The sequence below is a fragment of the Oncorhynchus masou genome, chromosome 9, assembly GCF_036934945.1.
Source record: "Oncorhynchus masou masou isolate Uvic2021 chromosome 9, UVic_Omas_1.1, whole genome shotgun sequence".
NCBI lineage: Eukaryota > Metazoa > Chordata > Actinopteri > Salmoniformes > Salmonidae > Oncorhynchus > Oncorhynchus masou.
Window position 1 is genome coordinate 3,542,563 of NC_088220.1, and position 24,183 is coordinate 3,566,745.

The following is a 24,183-nucleotide window of genomic DNA, read 5'->3' on the forward strand; positions in this document are numbered from 1 at the left end:
GGAAGAGGACATTCCTCTACACGACAGAGAAAAGACAACAGTCTATAGGGAAGAGGACATTCCTCTACACGACAGAGAAAAGACAACAGTCTATAGGGAAGAGGACATGACAGAGAAAAGACAACAGTCTATAGGGAAGAGGACATTCCTCTACACGACAGAGAAAAGACAACAGTCTACAGGGAAGAGGACATTCCTCTACACGACAGAGAAAAGACAACAGTCTACAGGGAAGAGGACCTTCCTCTACAGGACAGAGAAAAGACAACAGTCTATAGGGAAGAGGACATTCCTCTACACGACAGAGAAAAGACAACAGTCTATAGGGAAGAGGACCTTCCTCTACATGACAGAGAAAAGACAACAGTCTATAGGGAAGAGGACATTCCTCTACACGACAGAGAAAAGACAACAGTCTACAGGGAAGAGGACCTTCCTCTACAGGACAGAGAAAAGACAACAGTCTATAGGGAAGAGGACATTCCTCTACACGACAGAGAAAAGACAACAGTCTATAGGGAAGAGGACCTTCCTCTACAGGACAGAGAAAAGACAACAGTCTATAGGGAAGAGGACATTCCTCTACACGACAGAGAAAATACAACAGTCTATAGGGAAGAGGACATTCCTCTACAGGACAGAGAAAAGACAACAGTCTATAGGGAAGAGGACATTCCTCTACAGGACAGAGAAAAGACAACAGTCTATAGGGAAGAGGACATTCCTCTACACGACAGAGAAAAGACAACAGTCTATAGGGAAGAGTCTATAGGGAAAGGACCTTCCTCTACATGACAGAGAAAAGACAACAGTCTATAGGGAAGAGGACATTCCTCTACACGACAGAGAAAAGACAACAGTCTATAGGGAAGAGGACATTCCCTACACGACAGAGAAAAGACAACAGTCTACAGGGAAGAGGACGACAGAGAAAAGACAACAGTCTAGGGAAGAGGAAGAGGAACTTAGGGAAGAGGACCTTCCTACAGGACAGAGAAAAGACAACAGTCTATAGGGAAGAGGACATTCCTCTACACGACAGAGAGAAAAGACAACAGTCTATAGGGAAGAGGACCTTCCTCTACAGGACAGAGAAAAGACAACAGTCTATAGGGAAGAGGACATTCCTCTACACGACAGAGAAAAGACAACAGTCTATAGGGAAGAGGACCTTCCTCTACAGGACAGAGAAAAGACAACAGTCTATAGGGAAGAGGACCTTCCTCTACATGACAGAGAAAAGACAACAGTCTATAGGGAAGAGGACATTCCTCTACATGACAGAGAAAAGACAACAGTCTACAGGGAAGAGGACCTGCCTCTACAGGACAGAGAAAAGACAACAGTCTATAGGGAAGATGACATTCATCTTGGGTGATAGTGCCAATACAAAGGTTCTGTCAGTCCCAGGCCTGTCAATACCAATCATGCTGCTAGATAGATGAACCAGGCCAGGGTGACTCCCTGCTGCCTCTCTCCCAGGGAGGTACTGCTGTTTCTGGGTACAGAGAGAGCGATAGGGGGAGGGAGAGGATGGAGGGGGAGGGAGAGAGAGAGGGGGAGTGAGAGAAAGATAGATAGACAGACAGTCAGAGAGAGAGAGAGAGATCAAGTACAAATATTAGAATGAACTATTAAAGACTACCAGAACCCACTGGTTCTCCAATTACCCTGAATGAGCTACAGGACAAAATAAAAACCTTCCAACCCAAAAAGGCCTGTAGTGTTGATGGTATCCTCAATGAAATTTTAAAATATGCAGACAACAAATTCCAATTGGCTAAACTAAAACTCTTTAACATCATCATCAGCTCTGGTATCTTCCCCCAATACAATGTACCGAGCAAATGTCAAGTTGGCTTTTTACCAAATTATCCTACGACAGACCACGTATTCACCCTGCACACCCTACCTAACACACTGTGAACACTACCTAACCCTACCTAACACACTGTGAACCCATGTATTCACACTGCACACCCTAATTGACTAAGAAACAAACCAATACAAAGTGTTTTCATGCTTTGTTGATTTCTAAAAAGCCTTCGACTCAATTTGAGGGGTCTGCTATACAGGATCTGCTATACAAATGGATGGAAAGTGGTGTTGGGAGAAAGAACATACGACATTATGAAAGCCATGTACACAAACAACAAGTGTGCAGTTAAAATAGGCAAAAAACACACACACATTTCTTCCCACAGGGCCGTGGGGTGAGACAGGGATGCAGCTTAAGCCCCACCCTCCTCAACATATATATCAGTGAATTGGCGCGGGCACTAGAAAAGTCTGCAGCACCCAGCCTCACCCTACTAGAATCTGAAGTCAAATGTCTGCTGTTTTCTCATGATCTGGTGCTTCTGTCACCAACCAAGGAGGGTCTACAGCAGCACCTAGATCTTCTGCACATATTCTGTCAGACCTGGGCCCTGACAGTAAATCTCAGTAAGACCAATATAATGGTGTTCCAAAAAAGGTCCAGTCACCAGGACCACAAATACAAATTCCATCTAGACACCGTTGCCCAAGAGCACACAAAAAACGATACATACCTTGGCCTAAATATCAGCGCCACATGTAAATTCCACAAAGCTGTGAACGAGAGACAATGCAAGAAGGGCATTCTGTACCATCAAAAGGAACATTAAATTTGACATACCAATTAGTATCTCTATAAAAATACTTGAATCAGTCATAGAGCCCATTGCCCTTTATGGTTGTGAGGTCTGGGGTCCGCTCACCAACCAAGACTTCTCAAAATGGGACAAACACCAAATTGAGACTCTGCACGCAGAATTCTGCAAAAATGTCCTCTGTGTACAACGTAGAACACCAAATAATGCATGCAGAGCAGAATTATGCAAATACCCGCTATTATCAAAATCCAGAAAAGAGCCATTAAATTCTACAACCACCTAAAAGGGAGCAATTCCCAAACCTTCCATAACAAAGCCATCACCTACAGAGAAATACACGTGGTGAAAAGTCCCCTAAGCAAGCTGGTCCTGGGGCTTTGTTCACAAACACAAACACAGAGCCACAGGACAGCGACACAATTAGACTCAACCAAAATATGAGAAAACAAAAATATAATTACTTGACACATTGGAAAGATTTAACAAAAAAACTGACCCATACTAGAATGCTATTTGGCCCTAAACAGAGAGTACTCAGTGGCAGAATACCTTACCACTGTGACTGACCCAAACTTAAGGAAAGCTTTGACTATGTACAGACTTAGTGAGCATAGCCTTGCTATTGAGAAAGGCCACCATAGGCAGACCTGGCTCTCAAGAGAAGACAGGCTATGTGCAAACAGCCCACAAAATGAGGTGGAAACTGAGCTGCACTTCCTAACCTCCTGTCCAATGTATGACCATATTAGAGAGACATATTTCCCTCAGATTACATAGATCCACAAAGAATTCAAAAACTAACCCAATTCTGATAAACTCCCATATCTACTGGGTGAAATACCAGTGTTACATCACAGCAGCAAGATTTGTGACCTGTTGCCACAAGAAAAGGGCAACCAGTGATGAACAAACACTACTGTAAATACAACCCATATTTATTTATTTTTATTTTCCCTTGTGTACTTTAACTATTTGCACTTCATTACAACACGTATATAGACATAATATGACATTTGTAATGTCTTTATTCTTTTGGAAATGTGTGAGTGTAATGTTTATTGTTCATTTGTATTGTTTATTTCACTTTTGTTTATTATCTACTTCACTTGCTTTTTGCAATGTAAACATACGTTTCCCATCCCAATAAAACCCCTTGAATTGAATTGAAATGAGAGAGAGTGAGAGAGAAAGAGAGAGCAACAGAGAGAGAGAGGGGGGGTAGAGAGAGATACAGAGACAGAGAAAGAAGGGGGAGAGAAGAGAGAGAAATAGAGAGCAACAGAGATAGGGGGGGTAGAGAGAGATACAGAGACAGATAAAGAAGGGGGAGAGAAGAGAGAGAAATAGAGAGCAACAGAGAGAGAGGGGGGTAGAGAGATACATAGAAAGAGAGAGAGGGGGAGAGAGAGAAACAGAAAGAGAGAGTGGGGGAGAGAGAGATACAGAGAGGGAGAGAGAGAGAGGGAGAGAGATACAGAGAGAGAGATACAGAGAGAGGGAGAGAGAGAGAGAGAGAGAGAGAGAGAGAGAGAGAGAGAGAGAGAGAGAGGGAGAGAGAGAGAGATAGAGAGAGAGAGAGAGAGAGAGAGAGAGGGATAGAGATATACACAGAGAGAGAGGGGGGTAGAGATATACATAGAAAGAGAGAGAGAGAGAGAGAGAGAGAGTAATGTTCCTCACTCCTTCTCATTGCAAGCCATTACTCTATTGATTGAAGCCAACATTGTGCAGATGGATGCCTTCGCAGTGTGACAAGTGCTTTAACCCTTTACACTGGTGGGAATTGGCCTATACAGACATGGCTACATTGAAATGTTTCTTCGAGAATAACTATGAGAAGCATATGCATAACCTTTGGAGCAATTGAAAGGGAACAGTTTGGAGATAATGGGGAAAATATTAGACCAAAAGGTGAGGACACAACAGTTCATCTGACACAAAACTGACATTACACTGTTGATTTTTTTGTGAATTTTACACTTACTGTACTTTTCGCCGCATTTGTTGATAACAAAATCTGAAAATACTCACACGTTCAATAACATGACCATTCAATATGTGGGGTGAAACATAATACCAAGAAATGACAAAGGTTTGAGTGACTAACTGGTGTTTCCAAGTGGAAAGTGGTGTTCCCAAGTGGCCACACACACCTCTCCAAAGTCTGCACAATTTCAATGCACTTTTAAGACTCAAAGAAGAGTCTTCAACTTATTTTTTCCCAGGGGTTTCCCTTTGTAGTCCGACGAGTGTCAGAGTCGGTGTAGTGTGATTCGATCTTAGTCCTGTATTGACGCTTTTGCCTGTTTGATGGTTCGTCTGAGGGCATAGTGGAATTTCTTATAAGCGTCTGGATTAGTGTCCCGCTCCTTGAAAAGCGGCAGCTCTAACCTTTAGCTCTGTGTGGTTGTTGCATGTAATCCATGGCTTCTGGTTGGGATATGTACGTACGGTCACTGTGGGGACAATGTCATCGATGCACTTATTGATGAAGTCAGTGACTGAGGTGGTGTACTCCTCAATGCCATTGGATGAATCCCAGAACATATTCCAGTCTGTCATAGCAAAACAGTCCTGTAGCGTAGCATCTGGGTCATCTGACCACTTCCGTATTGAGCGAGTCACTGGTGCTTCCTGCTTTAGTTTTTGCTTGTAAGCAGGAATCAGGAGGATAGAATAATGTCAGATTTGCCAAATGGAGGGCAAGGGAGAGCTTTGTATGCATCTCTGTGTGTGATGTAAAGGTGGTCTAGAGGTTGTTTTCCTCTGGTTGCACATGTGACATGCTGGTAAAAATATGGTAAAACTGATTTAAGTTTGCCTGCATTAAAGTCCCCGGCCACTAGGAGCGCTGCTTCTGTATGAGCATTTTCTTGTTTGCTTATGGCCTTATACAGCTGGTTGAGTGTGGTCTTAGTGCCAGCATCGGTCTGTGGTGGTATATAGACAGCTACGAAGAATATATATGAAAACTCTCTTGGTAGATAGTGTGGTCTACAGTTTATCATGAGGTACTCTACTTCAGGCGAACAATACCTCAAGACCTCCTTAAAGTATTAGAAATCAGCTGTTTTTGACAAATAGACACACACCTCCACCCCTCGTTTTACCAGAGGTAGCTGTTCTGTCCTGCCGATTCATGGATACCCAGCCAACGTGTCGTCGTCGACTCGGTGAAACATAAGATATTTTATAATTTAATAATGTCCCGTTGGTAGGATCTCGAACGGAGCTCATCCTGTTTATTTTACATTGATTACTCGTCGGCCAATAGAACGGATGGTAGAGGCGGGTTATCCACTCGCCGATGAATATTCACGAGGCACCCCGATCTCCGCCCCCTGTATTTCCATCTTTTTTTTCACGCGAATGACAGGGGTTTGGGCCTGGTCTCTGGGAAGCAGTATATCCTTGTCGGACTCATTAAAGTAAACATATTTGTCCAGTTCTGATGTCCAGAATGTCACAGCCTACTAGGAGTGGTGGGTTGGAATCAATCGCTGTTTTGATGTCCAGAATGTAACAGCCTACGAGGAGTGGTGGGTTGGAATCAATCGCTGTTTTGATGTCCAGAATGTAACAGCCTACGAGGAGTGGTGGGTTGGAATCAATCGCTGTTCTGATGTCCAGAATGTAACAGCCTACGAGGAGTGGTGGGTTGGAATCAATCGCTGTTCTGATGTCCAGAATGTAACAGCCTACAAGGAGTGGTGGGTTGGAATCAGGCACAGAGACCAGGGTTCGGTAAATCGTAATTTATTCTCCGGCAAAAAACGGTCACGCCAACATACAGGGCGCATAAAACAGACAAGCCCAAACACAGGACCAAACAGTCCGGAGAATACAAACATGAAACCACAACCAACAGAGTAACAAAAAACAATCCCGCACAAAACAAGGGCGGGACAACCTACTACATATAGGGAAGCTAATTAAACCAATACACACAGGTGAAACTAATAAGACAAAACCAACAGACAAACGAAAAAGGGATCGGTAGTGGCTAGTAGGACAGTGACGACGACCGCCGAGCACCGCCCGAACAGGCAGGGGAGCCAACTTCGGCGGAAGTCGTGACACAGAAGCAATTTTTGTTCATAAGACACGGTAGCAGAAACATTATATAGAACATTTGTTTGTTTTTTAAATGCGAAGAAACACACAAAATAGCACAGTTGATTAGGAGTCCGTAAAACGGCAACCATCCTCTCCGAGGCTGTTGTTGTTTTATGCAATCCAAAAGGTCCATTATAAATCACAATCTGGGTCAGGTGTGCATGATTTGAAAAGCTTGTTCTTTTGTAAACATAACTAGCTAAGTTATAAAAATCATGATCTTACAGTGTTAGGTTTTCACAAAGCAATTCAGAGAAACACATTGTAATGTCTGTGGACATAGAAGGGAGTTCTGAGTGCATTCAGGTAGCGCAGCCTTAATTTCTATCACATTAAACAAACATAGGCTGACATTGTATAATGACATGAGTTTTATGATTTGGAAATGTGAAGTGTACATTTGGACTCACAGGTGGTTGGCTTGCTTGTATGACATCAAAACTGTATTTATTATAATCCTCAACATCTCTCATCTTTCTATAGACATAGAGTCCTCTTAATTTATAACAACCTCACTCAGACAACAAAACATTTGAATTGGGTTAACTTCCTGTTAGATGGATCCATCTTGATTGGTTGTCACCAGGCCAAAGGGATCCATCTTGATTGGTTGTCTCCAGCCCAAAGGGATCCATCTTGATTGGTTGTCTCCAGGCCAAAGGGATCCATCTTGATTGGTTGTCTCCAAGCCAAAGGGATCCATCTTGATTGGTTGTCTCCAGGCCAACGGGATCAATCTTGATTGATTGTCTCCAGGACAACCAATCAACTACATGTAGCTTCACTGTGGCCGGGGAGATGGTGATACATAGCATTAAGTGGTTTGTGTGTGTGTGTGTGTGCTTGCGTGCGTGCGCGCGCGCGTCCGTGCGTGTGTTTAATAAATAGCACTAGGCTTTGGGTAAATTAACAGTTTGACAGTTAGAGAGAGAAATGATTCCCCCTGTGATGGTGACTGTTGGAACTGAAGAGAGTCAGAGGAGAGGAGAAGCTGAGCGATACGATGCCCGTCGCTGTTTATCACTTTCACTTAACACGACTCACACACAAAACACACACTCACGCACGCTATGTACATAAGCTTGTGTGAGTTTAGTTAGCAGAATATCGTAAGTTCTTTGCCTCCTATATATCTGTGGTGTAACGCTGCAGTTGGCGTTCATGTGTGGTTGTAAGACCCAGATGCTTTCTCTGATTCCCCAAGCACGTCATCTGGCTGCGGTCCATGCTAGCTCGCTGCTCGCTAACAAGTATCCTCGGGCTAGCCGACTCAATAAGATGTATAATCTCACAACGCTTAGACCCAGAGGAACCACAGAGATATTGGAGATGAGCAGAGAAACTTAACAGGCTTAACGTGGGTTAGCTAGGTTAGCATCTTGCCAAAATCTGGAGGGAAATATGAAAATACAAAATACAAAAGCACTTTTGGATGTTTTGGTCGTAGCTCATTTGCTGTGCACCACTGATTTGTTGCGTGGAACTGCAATCACCGACGAAAACTTTCACCCGGGTTTGTTTTCTGACTTTCTGAAAATGGTGGTTGTTAGAGACCTCTGTGAAGCCTGTATACTCCAGGCAGATGAGCTGCTTTCTAGGGAGTGAAGCTTGAGGGTTCTTTTCACAATGTTCCATTGATTATTTCCCACTTAGTGAGCCCAGGTAGACCACTTACTTGTTGACGTTTCATCCATTATAATATACTGTGAAATATTATTATCCTTCTGTTATTACAGACAAATAAACATCTTTTATTTGTTACAGTGTGTTTTCTAGGTACCAATTCTTCCTGGTAAAGTAAGATTGTTCGACACGTTATTGTGATTCGTCTTAGAATAGCCACTGTATTCTTAGAACGGAATAGCTGTGGTAACCATGACAGCATTATGACAGTCTATTATGACAGTCTGACCCCATTATAGGAACATTTCAGGTTCTAGAATCTAGCATAAACATTCCTTTCTCTTTTAATGATGCAGCATTTTAGTTGGTGTTTATATGCTACCTGTTCTCGACAGGTAGGCACTGGAAACAGAGGCCTTCTCAGAGGCCTCCATTATTAACCAAATAAGGATTCTTTTGCAACACAAAAAAACAACAACAACAATTTAGACAGGCCCACTGGGCTGGAGATGGACCAGCCCATCTGGTAGGCCGTCATTGTAAATAAGAATTTGTTCTTATCGGACTTCTCTAGTTAAATAAAGGTTAAATCTGGCATCTGACCTGAAACTGCCCTATGGCCACTCCTTTGTTGGAAGTATGGTTCTGTTTCTCTGATATTACTGGACTGACTATCCTACTGTTACATCTACCATGCAAGGCATGACATACATACAAAGTTGTGCTTTTAGAGAGTTTGTTGAGAGAAGCTGTTAGCTCACTGTATCGTAGTGTATGATTCAGAGGGGGTTGATTATAACAGCCCCCCCTGCACCTCTCTGATTCAGAGGGGGTTGATTATAACAGCCCCCCCCCCTGCACCTCTCTGATTCAGAGGGGGTTGAGTATAACAGCCCCCCCTGCACCTCTCTGATTCAGAGGAGGTTGGTTATAACAGCCCCCCCTGTAAATAAAGACTTAAGACCAATAAATAGAGTCCTTAAGACCAGTAAATAAAGTCCACCTCTCTGATTCAGAGGGGGTTGATTATAACAGCCCCCCCCACCTACACCTCTCTGATTAAGACCAGTAAATAGAGTCCTTAAGACCAGTAAATAGAGCCCTTAAGACCAGTAAATAGAGCCCTTAAGACCAGTAAATAAAGACTTAAGACCAATAAATAGAGCCCTTAAGACCAGTAAATAAAGTCCTTAAGACCAATAAATAGAGTCCTTAAGACCAGTAAATAGAGCCTTTAAGACCAGTAAATAGAGCCTGGCAAATGTAGTCTCTTATGGTCAATCTTCCAATGATATGCCTACAAATACGTCACAATGCTGCAGACACCTTGGGGAAACGATAGATCGGGCAGGCTCATTCCTTGCGCATTCACAGCCATATAAGGAGACAATGAAAAACAGAGCCTCAAAAATCCTGCTCATTTCCTGTTTGAAGTTTCATCTTGGTTTCGCCTGTAGCATCAGTCCTGGGGCACTCACAGACAATATCTTTGCAGTTTTGGAAACGTCAGAGTGTTCTCTTTCCAAAGATGTCAATTATATGCATAGTTGAGCATCCTTTTGTGACAAAATATTGCGCTTAAAACGGGCACGTGTTTTTATCCAATAATGAAATAGCGCCCCTATAGATGTAAGAGGTTATTAAGACCAGTAAATAGAGTCCTTAAGACCAGTAAATAGAGTCCTTAAGACCAGTAAATAGAGTCATTTAGACCTTTAAATAGAGTCCTTAAGACCAGTAAATAGAGTCCTTAAGACCAGTAAATAGAGTCCTTAAGACCAGTAAATAGAGTCATTTAGACCTTTAAATAGAGTCCTTAAGACCAGTAAATAGAGTCCTTAAGACCAGTAAATAGAGTCCTTAAGAACAGTAAATAGAGTCCTTAAGACCTTTAAATAGAGTCCTTAAGCCCAGTAAATAGAGTCCTTAAGACCTTTAAATAGAGCCCTTAACTTCTTGAAACTCCCCATCCCGGATCCGGGTTTGTGACTAAAGCCTCAGGCTCATTAGCATAACGCAACGTTAACGATTTCTGAAAATCGCAAATAAAATGAAAATAATGCGTCTGCTCTCAAGCTTAGCCTTCTCTTAACAACACTGTCATCTCAGATTTTCAAAATATGCTTTTGAACCATAGAAATTGACTAATTTGTGTAAGAGTATGCAAAGCTAGCATAGCATTTTGAGTAGCATTTAGCACGCAACATTTTCACAAAAACCAGATAACCAAATAAATAAAATCATTTACCTTTGAAGAGCTTCTGATGTTTTCAATGAGGAGACTCTCAGTTACATACCAAATGCGCAGTTTTTCCTGAAAGCGTCTGTGTGTAGGAGAAATCGTTCCGTTTTCTACATTGCGTCTGGCTACTGAAACTAACCGAAAATTCAGTCACCTACAACGTAAAACTTTTTCCGGATTAACTACATAATATCGACCGAAACATGGCAAACGTTGTTTGGAATCAATCCTCAAGGTGTTTTTTCACATATCTCTTCATTGATATGCAGTTCGTGGAAGCTTGCTTTCCTCTCTGTATCGCATGGAAAAATACTGGCAGGTGACTTTTGCGCACCAATTTCGGCGCAGGACACCGGGCGGACACCTGGTAAATGTGGTCTCTTATGGTCAATCTTCCAATGATCTGCCTACAAATACGTCACAATGCTGCAGACACCTTGGGGAAACGACAGAATGGGCAGACTTACTCCTCTCGCATTCACAGCCATATAAGGAGACAATGGAAAACAGAGCCTCAAAAATCCTTGTCATTTCCTGGATGCCATCTCATCTTGGTTTTGCCTGAAGCTCACGTTCTAGGGCACGCACAGAGAATATCTTGGTATTTCTGGACACGTCAGAGTGTTTTCTTTCAAATGGTATCAATTATATGCATAGTCGAGCATCTTTTTGTGACAAAATATCTTGTTTAAAACGGGAACGTTTTTCATCCAAAAATGAAATAGCGCCCCCATAGATGTAAGAGGTTGCAGTTAGCCGACTGTATTATACACACTTCTTGTAATTTTAGTATTCATTTTCAGCTCTTGCAGAGATCCGGGCATCAGAGAGTATTTTTAATTTAACAAATATCAAAGAGTCTCATTTTCATAGAGTTTCCCTTTGGCATGGTAGAACAACACAAAATGAATACCAGTGGTGTAAAGTACTTAAATAAAAAATACTTTAAAATACTACTTAAGTAGTTTTTGAGAGTATCTGTACTTTACTATTTAGATTTTTGACATCTTTTACTTACTTACTAAATTCCAAAAGAAAATAATGTACTTTTTACTTCATACATTTCCCGGACAAGCAAAAGTACATTTTGAATGTTTAGCAGGACATGAAAATGGTAAAATTCACGCACTTATCAAGAGAACCTCCCTGGTCATCCCTACTGCCTCTGATCTGGAGAACTCACTAAACAGATAACATCCCTGGTTATCCCTACTGCCTCTGATCTGGAGGACTCACTAAACAGAGAACATCCCTGGTCATCCCTACTGCCTCTGATCTGGAGGACTCACTAAACAGAGTCATCCCTGGTCATCCCTACTGCCTCTGATCTGGAGGACTCACTAAACAGAGAACATCCCTGGTCATCCCTACTGCCTCTGATCTGGAGGACTCACTAAACAGAGTCATCCCTGGTCATCCCTACTGCCTCTGATCTGGAGGACTCACTAAACAGAGAACATCCCTGGTCATCCCTTCTGCCTCTGATCTGGAGGACTCACTAATCAGAGAACATCCCTGGTCATCCCTACTGCCTCTGATCTGGCGGACTCACTAAACACATGCTTCGTTTCTAAATTATGTCTGAATGTTGGAGTGCGCCCCTGGCTATCCCTAACATTTACAAAAGAAAAGAAAATGGTGCCGTCTGGTTTGCTTAATGTAAGCTATTATAAATCATGTATGCTTTTACTTTTGATACTTAAGTATATTTTAGCAATTACATTTACTTCTTATCAAATCATATCAATTTCACAACAAATACCTAATAATACACATCTAAGTAAAGAAATGGAATTAAGAATATATACATATATGGATGAGCAATGTCAGAGCGGCATAAACTAAGATACAGTAGAATAGAATACAGTATATACATATGAGATGAGTAATGCATAGACTAAGATACAGTAGAATAGTATAGAATACAGTATATACATATGAGATGAGTAATACATAGACTAAGATACAGTAGAATAGGATAGAATACAGTATATACATATGAGATGAGTAATGCAAGGTGTTTAAACACTATTAAAGTGACTAGTGTTCCATTTATTAAAGTGGCCAATGATTTCACATCTACATCTATAGGGCAGCGGCCTCTCTGTGTTAGTGATGGCTGTTTAACAGTCTGATGGCCTTGAGATAGAAGCTGTATTTATGTCTCTCGGACCCAGCTTTGATGCACCTGTACTGACCTCGCCTTCTGGATGATAGCGGGGTGAACAGGCAGTGGCTCGGGTGGTTGTTGTCCTTGATGATGTTTTTGTCCTTCCTGTGACATCGGGTGGTGTAGGTGTCCTGGAGGGCAGCTAGTTTGACCCTGATAATTCGTTGTGCAGACCTCACTACCCTCTGGAGAGCCAGTTGCCGTACTAGGCGGTGATACAGCCCGACAGGATGCTCTTAATTGTGCGTCAGCAAAAATTTGTGAGGGTTTTAGGTGACAAGCTACATTTCTTCAGCCTCCTGAGGTTGAAGAGGCGCTGCTGCGCCTTCTTCACCACGCTGTCTGTGTGGATGGACCATTTCAGTTTGTCCGTGATGTGTACGCCACAGACCTTAAAACTTTCCACCTCTCAACTGCTGTCCCTTCGATGTGGATAGGGGGGTGCTCCCTCTGCTGTTTCCTGAAGTCCACGATCATCTCCTTTGTTTTGTTGACATTGAGTGAGAGGTTATTTTCCAGACACCACACTCCGAGGGCCCTCAGCTCCTCCCAGCTCTCATCAGTTGGCAATCAGGCCCACTACTGTTGTGTCGTCTGCAAACGTGATGATTTTAGTTGGAGGTGTGCATTGCCACGCAGTCATGGGTGAAGAGGGAGTACAGGAGGGGGCTGAGCACGCACCCCAGTGTTGAGGATCAGCGAAGTGGAGGTGTTGTTTTCTACCTTCACCACCTGGGGGCGGCCCATCAGGAAGTCCAGGACCCAATTGCACAGAGAATCAAGCTTAACGATGAGCTTGGAGGGTACTATGGTGTTGAATGCTGAGCTATAGTCAATGAACAGCATAATTAAGTATATTTCAAATCAAATAGATTCAGACTTTTACTCAAGTATTACAGTTGGGTACTTTTTCTAACACTGACAGATACACTTTTCTTTCTAACAATTATTCTCAGTGTTTTTGCTTTGTGCCAATGTTCTGATTCTTTAATTCTAATGTTTTTCATTTGGTTTATTCAAGTGTGCTTCTTATTAAAGTAGGAGATAACTGGGTCTGAAATAGCACCCTATTCCCTATATAGTACACTACTGTTGACCAGGGTGGCACCCTATTCCCTACATAGTACACTACTGTTGACCAGGGTGGCACCCTATTCCCTATATAGTACACTACTGTTGACCAGAATGGCACCCTATTCCCTATATAGTACACTACTGTTGACCAGGATAGCACCTTATTCCCTATATAGTACACTACTGCTGACCAGGGTGGCACCCTATTCCCTATATAGTACACTACTGTTGACCAGGATGGCACCCTATTCCCTATATAGTACACTACTGTTGACCAGGATGGCACCCTATTCCCTATATAGTACACTACTGTTGACCAGGGTGGTACCCTGTTCCTTATATAGTACACTACTGCTGACCAGGGTGGCACCCTATTCCCTATATAGTACACTACTGTTGACCAGGATGGCACCCTATTCCCTATATAGTACACAACTGTTGACCAGGGTGGCACCCTGTTCCCTATATAGTACACTACTGCTGACCAGGGTGGCACCCTATTCCCTATATAGTGCACTACTGTTGACCAGAATGGCACCCTATTCCCTATATAGTACACAACTGTTGACCAGGATGGCACCCTATTCCCTATATAGTACACAACTGTTGACCAGGATGGCACCCTATTCCCTATATAGTGCACTACTGTTGACCAGAATGGCACCCTATTCCCTATATAGTAAACTACTGTTGACCAGGGTGGTACCCTGTTCCCTATATAGTACACTACTGTTGACCAGGGTGGCACCCTGTTCCCTATATAGTACACTACTGTTGACCAGGATGGCACCCTGTTCCCTATATAGTACACTACTGTTGACCAGGGTGGCACCCTATTCCCTATATAGTAGACTACTGTTGACCAGGATGGCACCCTGTTCCCTATATAGTACACTACTGTTGACCAGGATGGCACCCTGTTCCCTATATAGTACACTACTGTTGACCAGGATGGCACCCTGTTCCCTATATAGTACACTACTGTTGACCAGGGTGGCACCCTATTCCCTATATAGTAGACTACTGTTGACACCAGGATGGCACCCTGTTCCCTATATAGTACACTACTGTTGACCAGGATGGCACCCTGTTCCCTATATAGTACACTACTGTTGACCAGGATGGCACCCTGTTCCCTATATAGTACACTACTGTTGACCAGGATGGCACCCTGTCCCCTGTATAGTACACAACTGTTGACCAGATTGGCACCCTATTCCCTATATAGTGCACTACTGTTGACCAGGATAGCACCCTATTCCCTATATAGTACACAATTGTTGACCAGGGTGGCACCCTATTCCCTATATAGTACACAACTGTTGACCAGATTGGCACCCTATTCCCTATATAGTGCACTACTGTTGACCAGGATAGCACCCTATTCCCTATATAGTACACAACTGTTGACCAGGGTGGCACCCTATTCCCTATATAGTACACAACTGTTGACCAGATTGGCACCCTATTCCCTATATAGTGCACTACTGTTGACCAGGATAGCACCCTATTCCCTATATAGTACACAACTGTTGACCAGGGTGGCACCCTATTCCCTATATAGTACACAACTGTTGACCAGGATAGCACCCTTTCCCTATATAGTGAGGAGGTGAAGACCTCATCTTGATTCCCTTAACAACCAACCGGTGAATAGATCCTGGAATAGCACCTTATTCCTTTTAAAGTGCAGTCCTGTTAACCAACCGGTGAATAGATCCTGGAATAGCTGAACAGTCTTCCCGAAGCGCTTCCATCCTGCAGAATGATACTCTTCACACTCTCCTCTCTCACATTCACCTTTAGATTTGCCTTGATCATTTCCTGCAGAGAGTCAACGATTCAGTCGCTTTTCAACCCCTCTTCCTCCTTCCTCCCTCTGACGGTGTAGGTTTCCCCAGTGGCAATGATTTCAATCAGCCAGCGTGTGAATTCACAGGCCTTTTCAGAATGGAACGGAACACGCTATAGTAGATTGGACAAATAAGTCATTTTTGTGTGGAAGATGGATTCAAAGTGATTTGTGCAACAATGCCTCAAAACACACACACACACACACACACACACAGGCAATTATTTCCCAAACTGTCTCCTTTTTGGATGCAGTGCTGCAAGGAGAGTAGCAGAAGGAGATAGAGATACTCCTAGTGAGCAATTCTCCCATCATGCATCCTGTCTTCTATCTTAACTATATTGACCTTTACCTGCTGCAACCTGACCTCTATCTTAACTATATTGACCTTTACCTGCAATTAGATAATGGAGATAAAGGAGAGAGAGAGGGGGGAGAGAGAGAGAGAGGGGGAGAGAGAGAGACAGAGAGAGACAGACAGAGAGAGAGAGAGAGAGAGAGAGAGAGAGAGAGAGGGAGGGGAGAGAGAGAGAGGGAGGGAGAGAGATAGACAGAGAGAGATAGAGAGAGGGAGATAGAGAGGGAGAGAGAGAGGGAGAGAGACAGAGAGAGAGAGAGAGAGAGACAGAGACAGAGAGACGGAGAGAGAGACAGAGAGACAGGGAGAGAGAGACAGAGAGACAGGGAGAGACAGAGAGAGAGAGCCTTGCTATTGAGAAAGGCCGCCCTAGGCAGACATGGCTCTCAAGAGAAGAAAGGCTATGTGCTCATTAACCAACAAAATGAGGTGGAAACTGAGCTGCACTTCCTAACCTCCTGCCCAATGTATGACCATATTAGAGAGACATATTTCCCTCAGATTACACAGATCCACAAAGAATTTGAAAACAAACCCAGTTTTGATAACCTCCTATATCTACTGGGTGAAATTCCACAGTGTGACATCACTGCAGCAAGATTTGTGACCTGTTGCCACAAGAAAAGGGCAACCAGTGAAGAACAAACACCATTGTAAATACAACCCATATTTGTGTACCCTTAACCATTTGTACATCGTTGCAACACTGTATATATATAATATGGCATTTGTAATGTCATTATTGTTTTGAAATGTCTGTATGTGTAATGTTTACTGTTAATTTTTATTGTTTATTTCACTTTTATATATTATCTACCTCACTTGCTCTGGCAATGTTAACATATGTTTCCCATGCCAATAAAGGCCCTTGAATTGAATTGAATTGAGAGAGACAGAGAGAGAGAGAGAGAGACAGAGAGAGACAGAGAGAGAGATAGAGAGACAGAGAGAGACAGAGAGAGACAGAGAGAGACAGAGAGAGAGAGACAGAGAGAGACAGAGAGATAGAGAGAGAGAGACAGAGAGAGACAGAGAGAGACAGAGAGAGACAGAGAGAGACAGAGAGAGACAGATAGAGACAGAGAGAGACAGAGAGAGAGAGATAGAGAGACAGAGAGAGACAGAGAGAGACAGAGAGAGACAGATAGAGAGAGACAGAGAGACAGAGAGACAGAGAGAGACAGAGAGAGACAGAGAGATAACCCAATAGGAGAGCGATAGCCAACCTGCCGTAGCAGTTGTATTAATTGTTGTTGTGTGGCAGAGAAGTGTTTTGTTTAAATGTAATGTCGTAACATAATGTGTGCGTGCGTGCGTGTGTGTGCAGGTACAGGTGTATAGGTGTACAGGTGTACAGGTGTATAGGTGTACAGGTGTATAGGTGTACAGGTGTACAGGTGTATAGGTGTACAGGTGTACAGGTGTACAGGTGTACAGGTGTACAGGTGTACAGGTGTATAGGTGTACAGGTGTACATGTGTACAGGTGTACAGGTGTACAGGTGTACAGGTGTATAGGTGTACAGGTGTACAGGTGTATAGGTGTACAGGTGTACAGGTGTACAGGTGTACAGGTGTACAGGTGTATAGGTGTACAGGTGTACAGGTGTACAGGTGTACAGGTGTACAGGTGTATAGGTGTATAGGTGTACAGGTGTACAAGTGTATAGGTGTATAGGTGTATAGGTCATCAGGTGTACAGGTGTACAGGTGTACAGGTGTATAGGTGTACAGGTGTACATGTGTATAGGTGTACAGGTGTACAGGTGTATAGTTGTTATCTCAGGTGCTGCAAAAGCTCCAACAGCGCAGTGATATCAAGCAATACAATAACACTACACACATTATTACGTAGTGGTTGTATTAACAGTAGGTTTATTAACAGTAGGTTTATTAACAGGTTTATTAACAGTAGGTGTATTAACAGTAGGTTTATTAACAGGTTTATTAACAGTAGGTTTATTAACAGGTTTAATTAACAGGTTTATTAACAGTAGGTTTATTAACAGTAGGTTTATTAACAGTAGGTTTATTAACAGGTTTATTAACAGGTTTATTAACAGGTTTATTAACAGTAGGTTTATTAACAGTAGGTTTATTAACAGTAGGTTTATTAACAGGTTTATTAACAGGTTTATTAACAGGTTTATTAACAGGTTTATTAACAGGTTTAATTAACAGTAGGTTTATTAACAGTAGGTTTATTAACAGTAGGTTTATTAACAGTTGGTTTATTAACAAGTTTAATTAACAGTAGGTTTATTAACAGTAGGTTTATTAACAGTAGGTTTATTAACAGTTGGTTTATTAACAGGTTTAATTAACAGTAGGTTTATTAACAGTAGGTTTATTAACAGTAGGTTTATTAACAGTAGGTTTATTAACAGTAGGTTTATTAACAGGTTTAATTAACAGTAGGTTTATTAACAGTAGGTTTATTAACAGTAGGTTTATTAACAGTAGGTTTATTAACAGTAGGTTTATTAACAGTAGGTTTATTAACAGGTTTATTAACAGGTTTATTAACAGTAGGTTTATTAACAGTAGGTTTATTAACAGTAGGTTTATTAACAGTAGGTTTATTAACAGGTTTATTAACAGGTTTATTAACAGGTTTATTAACAGGTTTATTAACAGGTTTAATTAACAGTAGGTATATTAACAGGTTTATTAACAGGTTTATTAACAGGTTTATTAACAGGTTTAATAACAGTAGGTTTATTAACAGTAGGTTTATTAACAGGTTTATTAACAGGTTTATTAACAGTAGGTTTATTAACAGGTTTATTAACAGGTGTATTAACAGGTGCATTAACAGGTTTATTAACAGTAGGTTTATTAACAGTAGGTTTATTAACAGTAGGTTTATTAACAGTAGGTTTATTAACAGTAGGTTTATTAACAGTAGGTTTATTAACAGGTTTATTAACAGTAGGTTTATTAACAGTAGGTTTATTAACAGTAGGTTTATTAACAGTAGGTTTATTAACAGTAGGTTTATTAACAGTAGGTTTATTAACAGGTTTATTAACAGGTTTATTAACAGGTTTATTAACAGTAGGTTTATTAACAGGTTTATTAACAGGTTTATTAACAGGTTTATTAACAGGTTTATTAACAGGTTTATTAACAGGTTTATTAACAGTAGGTTTATTAACAGTAGGTTTATTAACAGGTTTATTAACAGGTTTATTAACAGTAGGTGTATTAACAGTAGGTGTATTAACAGTAGGTTTATTAACAGTAGGTTTATTAACAGTAGGTTTATTAACAGTATGTTTATTAACAGGTTTATTAACAGGTTTAATAACAGTAGGTTTATTAACAGTAGGTTTATTAACAGTAGGTTTATTAACAGTTGGTTTATTAACAGGTTTATTAACAGTAGGTTTATTAACAGGTTTATTAACAGGTTTATTAACAGTAGGTTTATTAACAGGTTTATTAACAGGTGTATTAACAGGTGCATTAACAGGTTTATTAACAGTAGGTTTATTAACAGTAGGTTTATTAACAGTAGGTTTATTAACAGTAGGTTTATTAACAGTAGGTTTATTAACAGTAGGTGTATTAACAGTAGGTTTATTAACAGTAGGTTTATTAACAGTAGGTTTATTAACAGTAGGTTTATTAACAGTAGGTTTATTAACAGTAGGTGTATTAACAGTAGGTTTATTAACAGGTTTATTAACAGGTTTATTAACAGTAGGTTTATTAACAGGTTTATTAACAGGTTTATTAACAGGTTTATTAACAGTAGGTTTATTAACAGGTTTATTAACAGGTTTATTAACAGTAGGTGTATTAACAGTAGGTTTATTAACAGGTTTATTAACAGGTTTATTAACAGTAGGTGTATTAACAGTAGGTGTATTAACAGTAGGTTTATTAACAGTAGGTTTATTAACAGTAGGTTTATTAACAGTAGGTTTATTAACAGGTTTATTAACAGGTTTATTAACAGGTTTATTAACAGGTTTATTAACAGGTTTATTAACAGGTTTATTAACAGGTGTATTAACAGTAGGTGTATTAACAGGTTTATTAACAGGTTTATTAACAGGTGTATTAACAGGTTTATTAACAGGTTTATTAACAGGTTTATTAACAGTAGGTTTATTAACAGGTTTATTAACAGTAGATTTATTAACAGTAGGTTTATTAACAGGTTTATTAACAGGTGTATTAACAGGTGTATTAACAGGTGCATTAACAGGTTTATTAACAGGTTTAATTAACAGTAGTTTTATTAACAGTAGGTTTATTAACAGGTTTATTAACAGTAGGTTTATTAACAGTAGGTTTATTAACAGGTTTATTAACAGTAGGTTTATTAACAGTAGGTTTATTAACAGTAGGTTTATTAACAGTAGGTTTATTAACAGGTTTAATTAACAGTAGGTTTATTAACAGGTTTATTAACAGGTTTATTAACAGGTTTATTAACAGGTTTATTAACAGTAGGTTTATTAACAGGTTTATTAACAGGTTTATTAACAGGTTTATTAACAGGTTTATTAACAGTAGGTTTATTAACAGGTTTATTAACAGTAGGTTTATTAACAGGTTTATTAACAGGTTTAATTAACAGGTTTATTAACAGGTTTAATTAACAGTAGGTTTATTAACAGGTTTATTAACAGGTTTAATTAACAGGTTTATTAACAGGTTTAATTAACAGTAGGTTTATTAACAGGTTTATTAACAGGTTTAATTAACAGTAGGTTTATTAACAGGTTTATTAACAGGTTTAATTAACAGGTTTATTAACAGGTTTAATTAACAGTAGGTTTATTAACAGGTTTATTAACAGGTTTATTAACAGGTTTATTAACAGGTTTATTAACAGGTTTATTAACAGTAGGTTTATTAACAGGTTTATTAACAGGTTTAATTAACAGGTTTATTAACAGGTTTATTAACAGTAGGTTTATTAACAGTAGGTTTATTAACAGTAGGTTTATTAACAGTAGGTTTATTAACAGTAGGTTTATTAACAGGTTTAATTAACAGTAGGTTTATTAACAGGTTTATTAACAGTAGGTGTATTAACAGGTTTAATTAACAGTAGGTTTATTAACAGTAGGTTTATTAACAGTAGGTTTATTAACAGTAGGTTTATTAACAGGTTTATTAACAGGTTTATTAACAGGTTTATTAACAGTAGGTTTATTAACAGTAGGTTTATTAACAGTAGGTTTATTAACAGGTTTATTAACAGTAGGTTTATTAACAGTAGGTTTATTAACAGGTTTATTAACAGTAGGTTTATTAACAGTAGGTTTATTAACAGTAGGTTTATTAACAGGTTTATTAACAGGTTTATTAACAGGTTTATTAACAGGTTTATTAACAGTAGGTTTATTAACAGTAGGTTTTTAGGTTTATTAACAGTAGGTTTATTAACAGGTTTATTAACAGGTTTATTAGGTTTATTAACAGTAGGTTTATTAACAGGTTTATTAACAGTAGGTTTATTAACAGGTTTATTAACAGAAGGTTTATTAACAGTAGGTTTATTAACAGTAGGTTTATTAACAGTAGGTTTATTAACAGTAGGTTTATTAACAGGTTTATTAACAGGTTTATTAACAGTAGGTTTATTAACAGGTTTATTAACAGTAGGTGTATTAACAGGTTTAATTAACAGTAGGTTTATTAACAGTAGGTTTATTAACAGTAGGTTTATTAACAGGTTTAATTAACAGGTTTATTAACAGGTTTATTAGGTTTATTAACAGTAGTTTATTTTATTAACAGGTTTATTAACAGTAGGTTTATTAACAGGTTTAGGTTTAGGTTTATTAACAGGTTTATTAACAGGTTTATTAACAGGTTTATTAACAGGTTTATTAACAGGTTTATTAACAGGTTTATTAACAGGTTTATTAACAGGTTTATTAACAGTAGGTTTATTAACAGTAGGTTTATTAACAGTAGGTTTATTAACAGGTTTATTAACAGGTGTATTAACAGGTTTATTAACAGGTTTATTAACAGGTTTATTAACAGTAGGTTTATTAACAGTAGGTTTATTAACAGGTTTATTAACAGGTTTATTAACAGTAGGTTTATTAACAGTAGGTTTATTAACAGGTTTATTAACAGGTTTATTAACAGGTTTATTAACAGGTTTATTAACAGGTTTATTAACAGGTTTATTAACAGGTTTATTAACAGGTTTATTAACAGGTTTATTAACAGGTTTATTAACAGGTGTATTAACAGGTTTATTAACAGGTTTATTAACAGGTTTATTAACAGGTTTATTAACAGGTTTATTAACAGTAGGTTTATTAACAGTAGGTTTATTAACAGGTGTATTAACAGGTTTATTAACAGGTTTATTAACAGGTTTATTAACAGGTTAATTAACAGGTTTATTAACAGGTTTATTAACAGGTTTAATTAACAGGTTTATTAACAGTAGGTTTATTAACAGGTTTATTAACAGGTTTATTAACAGTAGGTTTATTAACAGTAGGTTTATTAACAGGTTTATTAACAGTAGGTTTATTAACAGGTTTATTAACAGGTTTATTAACAGGTTTATTAACAGGTTTATTAACAGGTTTATTAACAGTAGGTTTATTAACAGGTTTATTAACAGGTTTATTAACAGGTAACAGTAGGTTTATTAACAGGTTTATTAACAGGTTAACAGTAGGTTTATTAACAGGTTTATTAACAGGTTTATTAACAGGTTTATTAACAGGTTTATTAACAGGTTTATTAACAGGTTTATTAACAGGTTTATTATAGGTTTATTAGGTTTACAGGTTTATTAACAGTAGGTTTATTAACAGGTTTATTAACAGGTTTATTAACAGGTTTATTAACAGTAGGTTTATTAACAGGTTTATTAACAGGTTTATTAACAGGTTTATTAACAGGTTTATTAACAGGTTTATTAACAGGTTTATTAACAGGTTTATTAACAGTAGGTTTATTAACAGGTTTATTAACAGGTTTATTAACAGGTTTATTAACAGGTTTATTAACAGGTTTATTAACAGTAGGTTTATTAACAGGTTTATTAACAGGTTTATTAACAGGTTTATTAACAGGTTTATTAACAGGTTTATTAACAGGTTTATTAACAGGTTTATTAACAGGTTTATTAACAGGTTTATTAACAGGTTTATTAACAGTAGGTTTATTAACAGGTTTATTAACAGGTTTATTAACAGGTTTATTAACAGGTTTATTAACAGGTGTATTAACAGTAGGTTTATTAACAGGTTTATTAACAGGTTTATTAACAGGTGTATTAACAGGTTTATTAACAGGTTTATTAACAGGTTTATTAACAGTAGGTTTATTAACAGGTTTATTAACAGGTTTATTAACAGGTTTATTAACAGGTTTATTAACAGGTTTATTAACAGGTTTATTAACAGTAGGTTTATTAACAGGTTTATTAACAGTAGGTTTATTAACAGGTTTATTAACAGGTTTATTAACAGGTTTATTAACAGGTTTAATTAACAGTAGGTTTATTAACAGGTTTATTAACAGGTTTATTAACAGTAGGTTTATTAACAGGTTTATTAACAGGTTTAGGTTTATTAACAGGTTTATTAACAGGTTTATTAACAGGTTTATTAACAGTAGGTTTATTTTATTAACAGTAGGTTTATTAACAGGTTTATTAACAGGTTTATTAACAGGTTTATTAACAGTTTATTAGGTTTATTAACAGGTTTATTAACAGTAGGTTTATTAACAGGTTTATTAACAGGTTTATTAACAGGTTTATTAACAGTAGGTTTATTAACAGGTTTATTAACAGGTTTATTAGGTTTATTAACAGTTTATTAGGTTTATTAACAGTAGGTGTATTAACAGGTTTATTAACAGGTTTATTAACAGGTTTATTAACAGGTTTATTAACAGGTTTATTAACAGGTTTATTAACAGGTTTATTAACAGTAGGTTTATTAACAGGTTTATTAACAGTAGGTTTATTAACAGGTTTATTAACAGGTTTATTAACAGGTTTATTAACAGTAGGTTTATTAACAGGTTTATTAACAGTAGGTTTATTAACAGTAGGTTTATTAACAGGTTTATTAACAGGTTTATTAACAGGTTTATTAACAGGTTTATTAAC

The 24,183-nt window shown here is 38.6% G+C and overlaps 1 protein-coding gene across 1 annotated transcript in view; it reads left to right on the plus strand.

The window, feature by feature from the left end:
* The first annotated feature begins 791 nt into the window (after positions 1-791).
* LOC135545392 (netrin receptor UNC5A-like) overlaps positions 792-24,183 on the plus strand; it is a 517,562-nt gene continuing 494,170 nt past the window's right edge. The window contains 1 exon segment of the mRNA XM_064972999.1: positions 792-1,374. Coding sequence (XP_064829071.1) covers positions 792-1,374 — 583 coding nt within the window.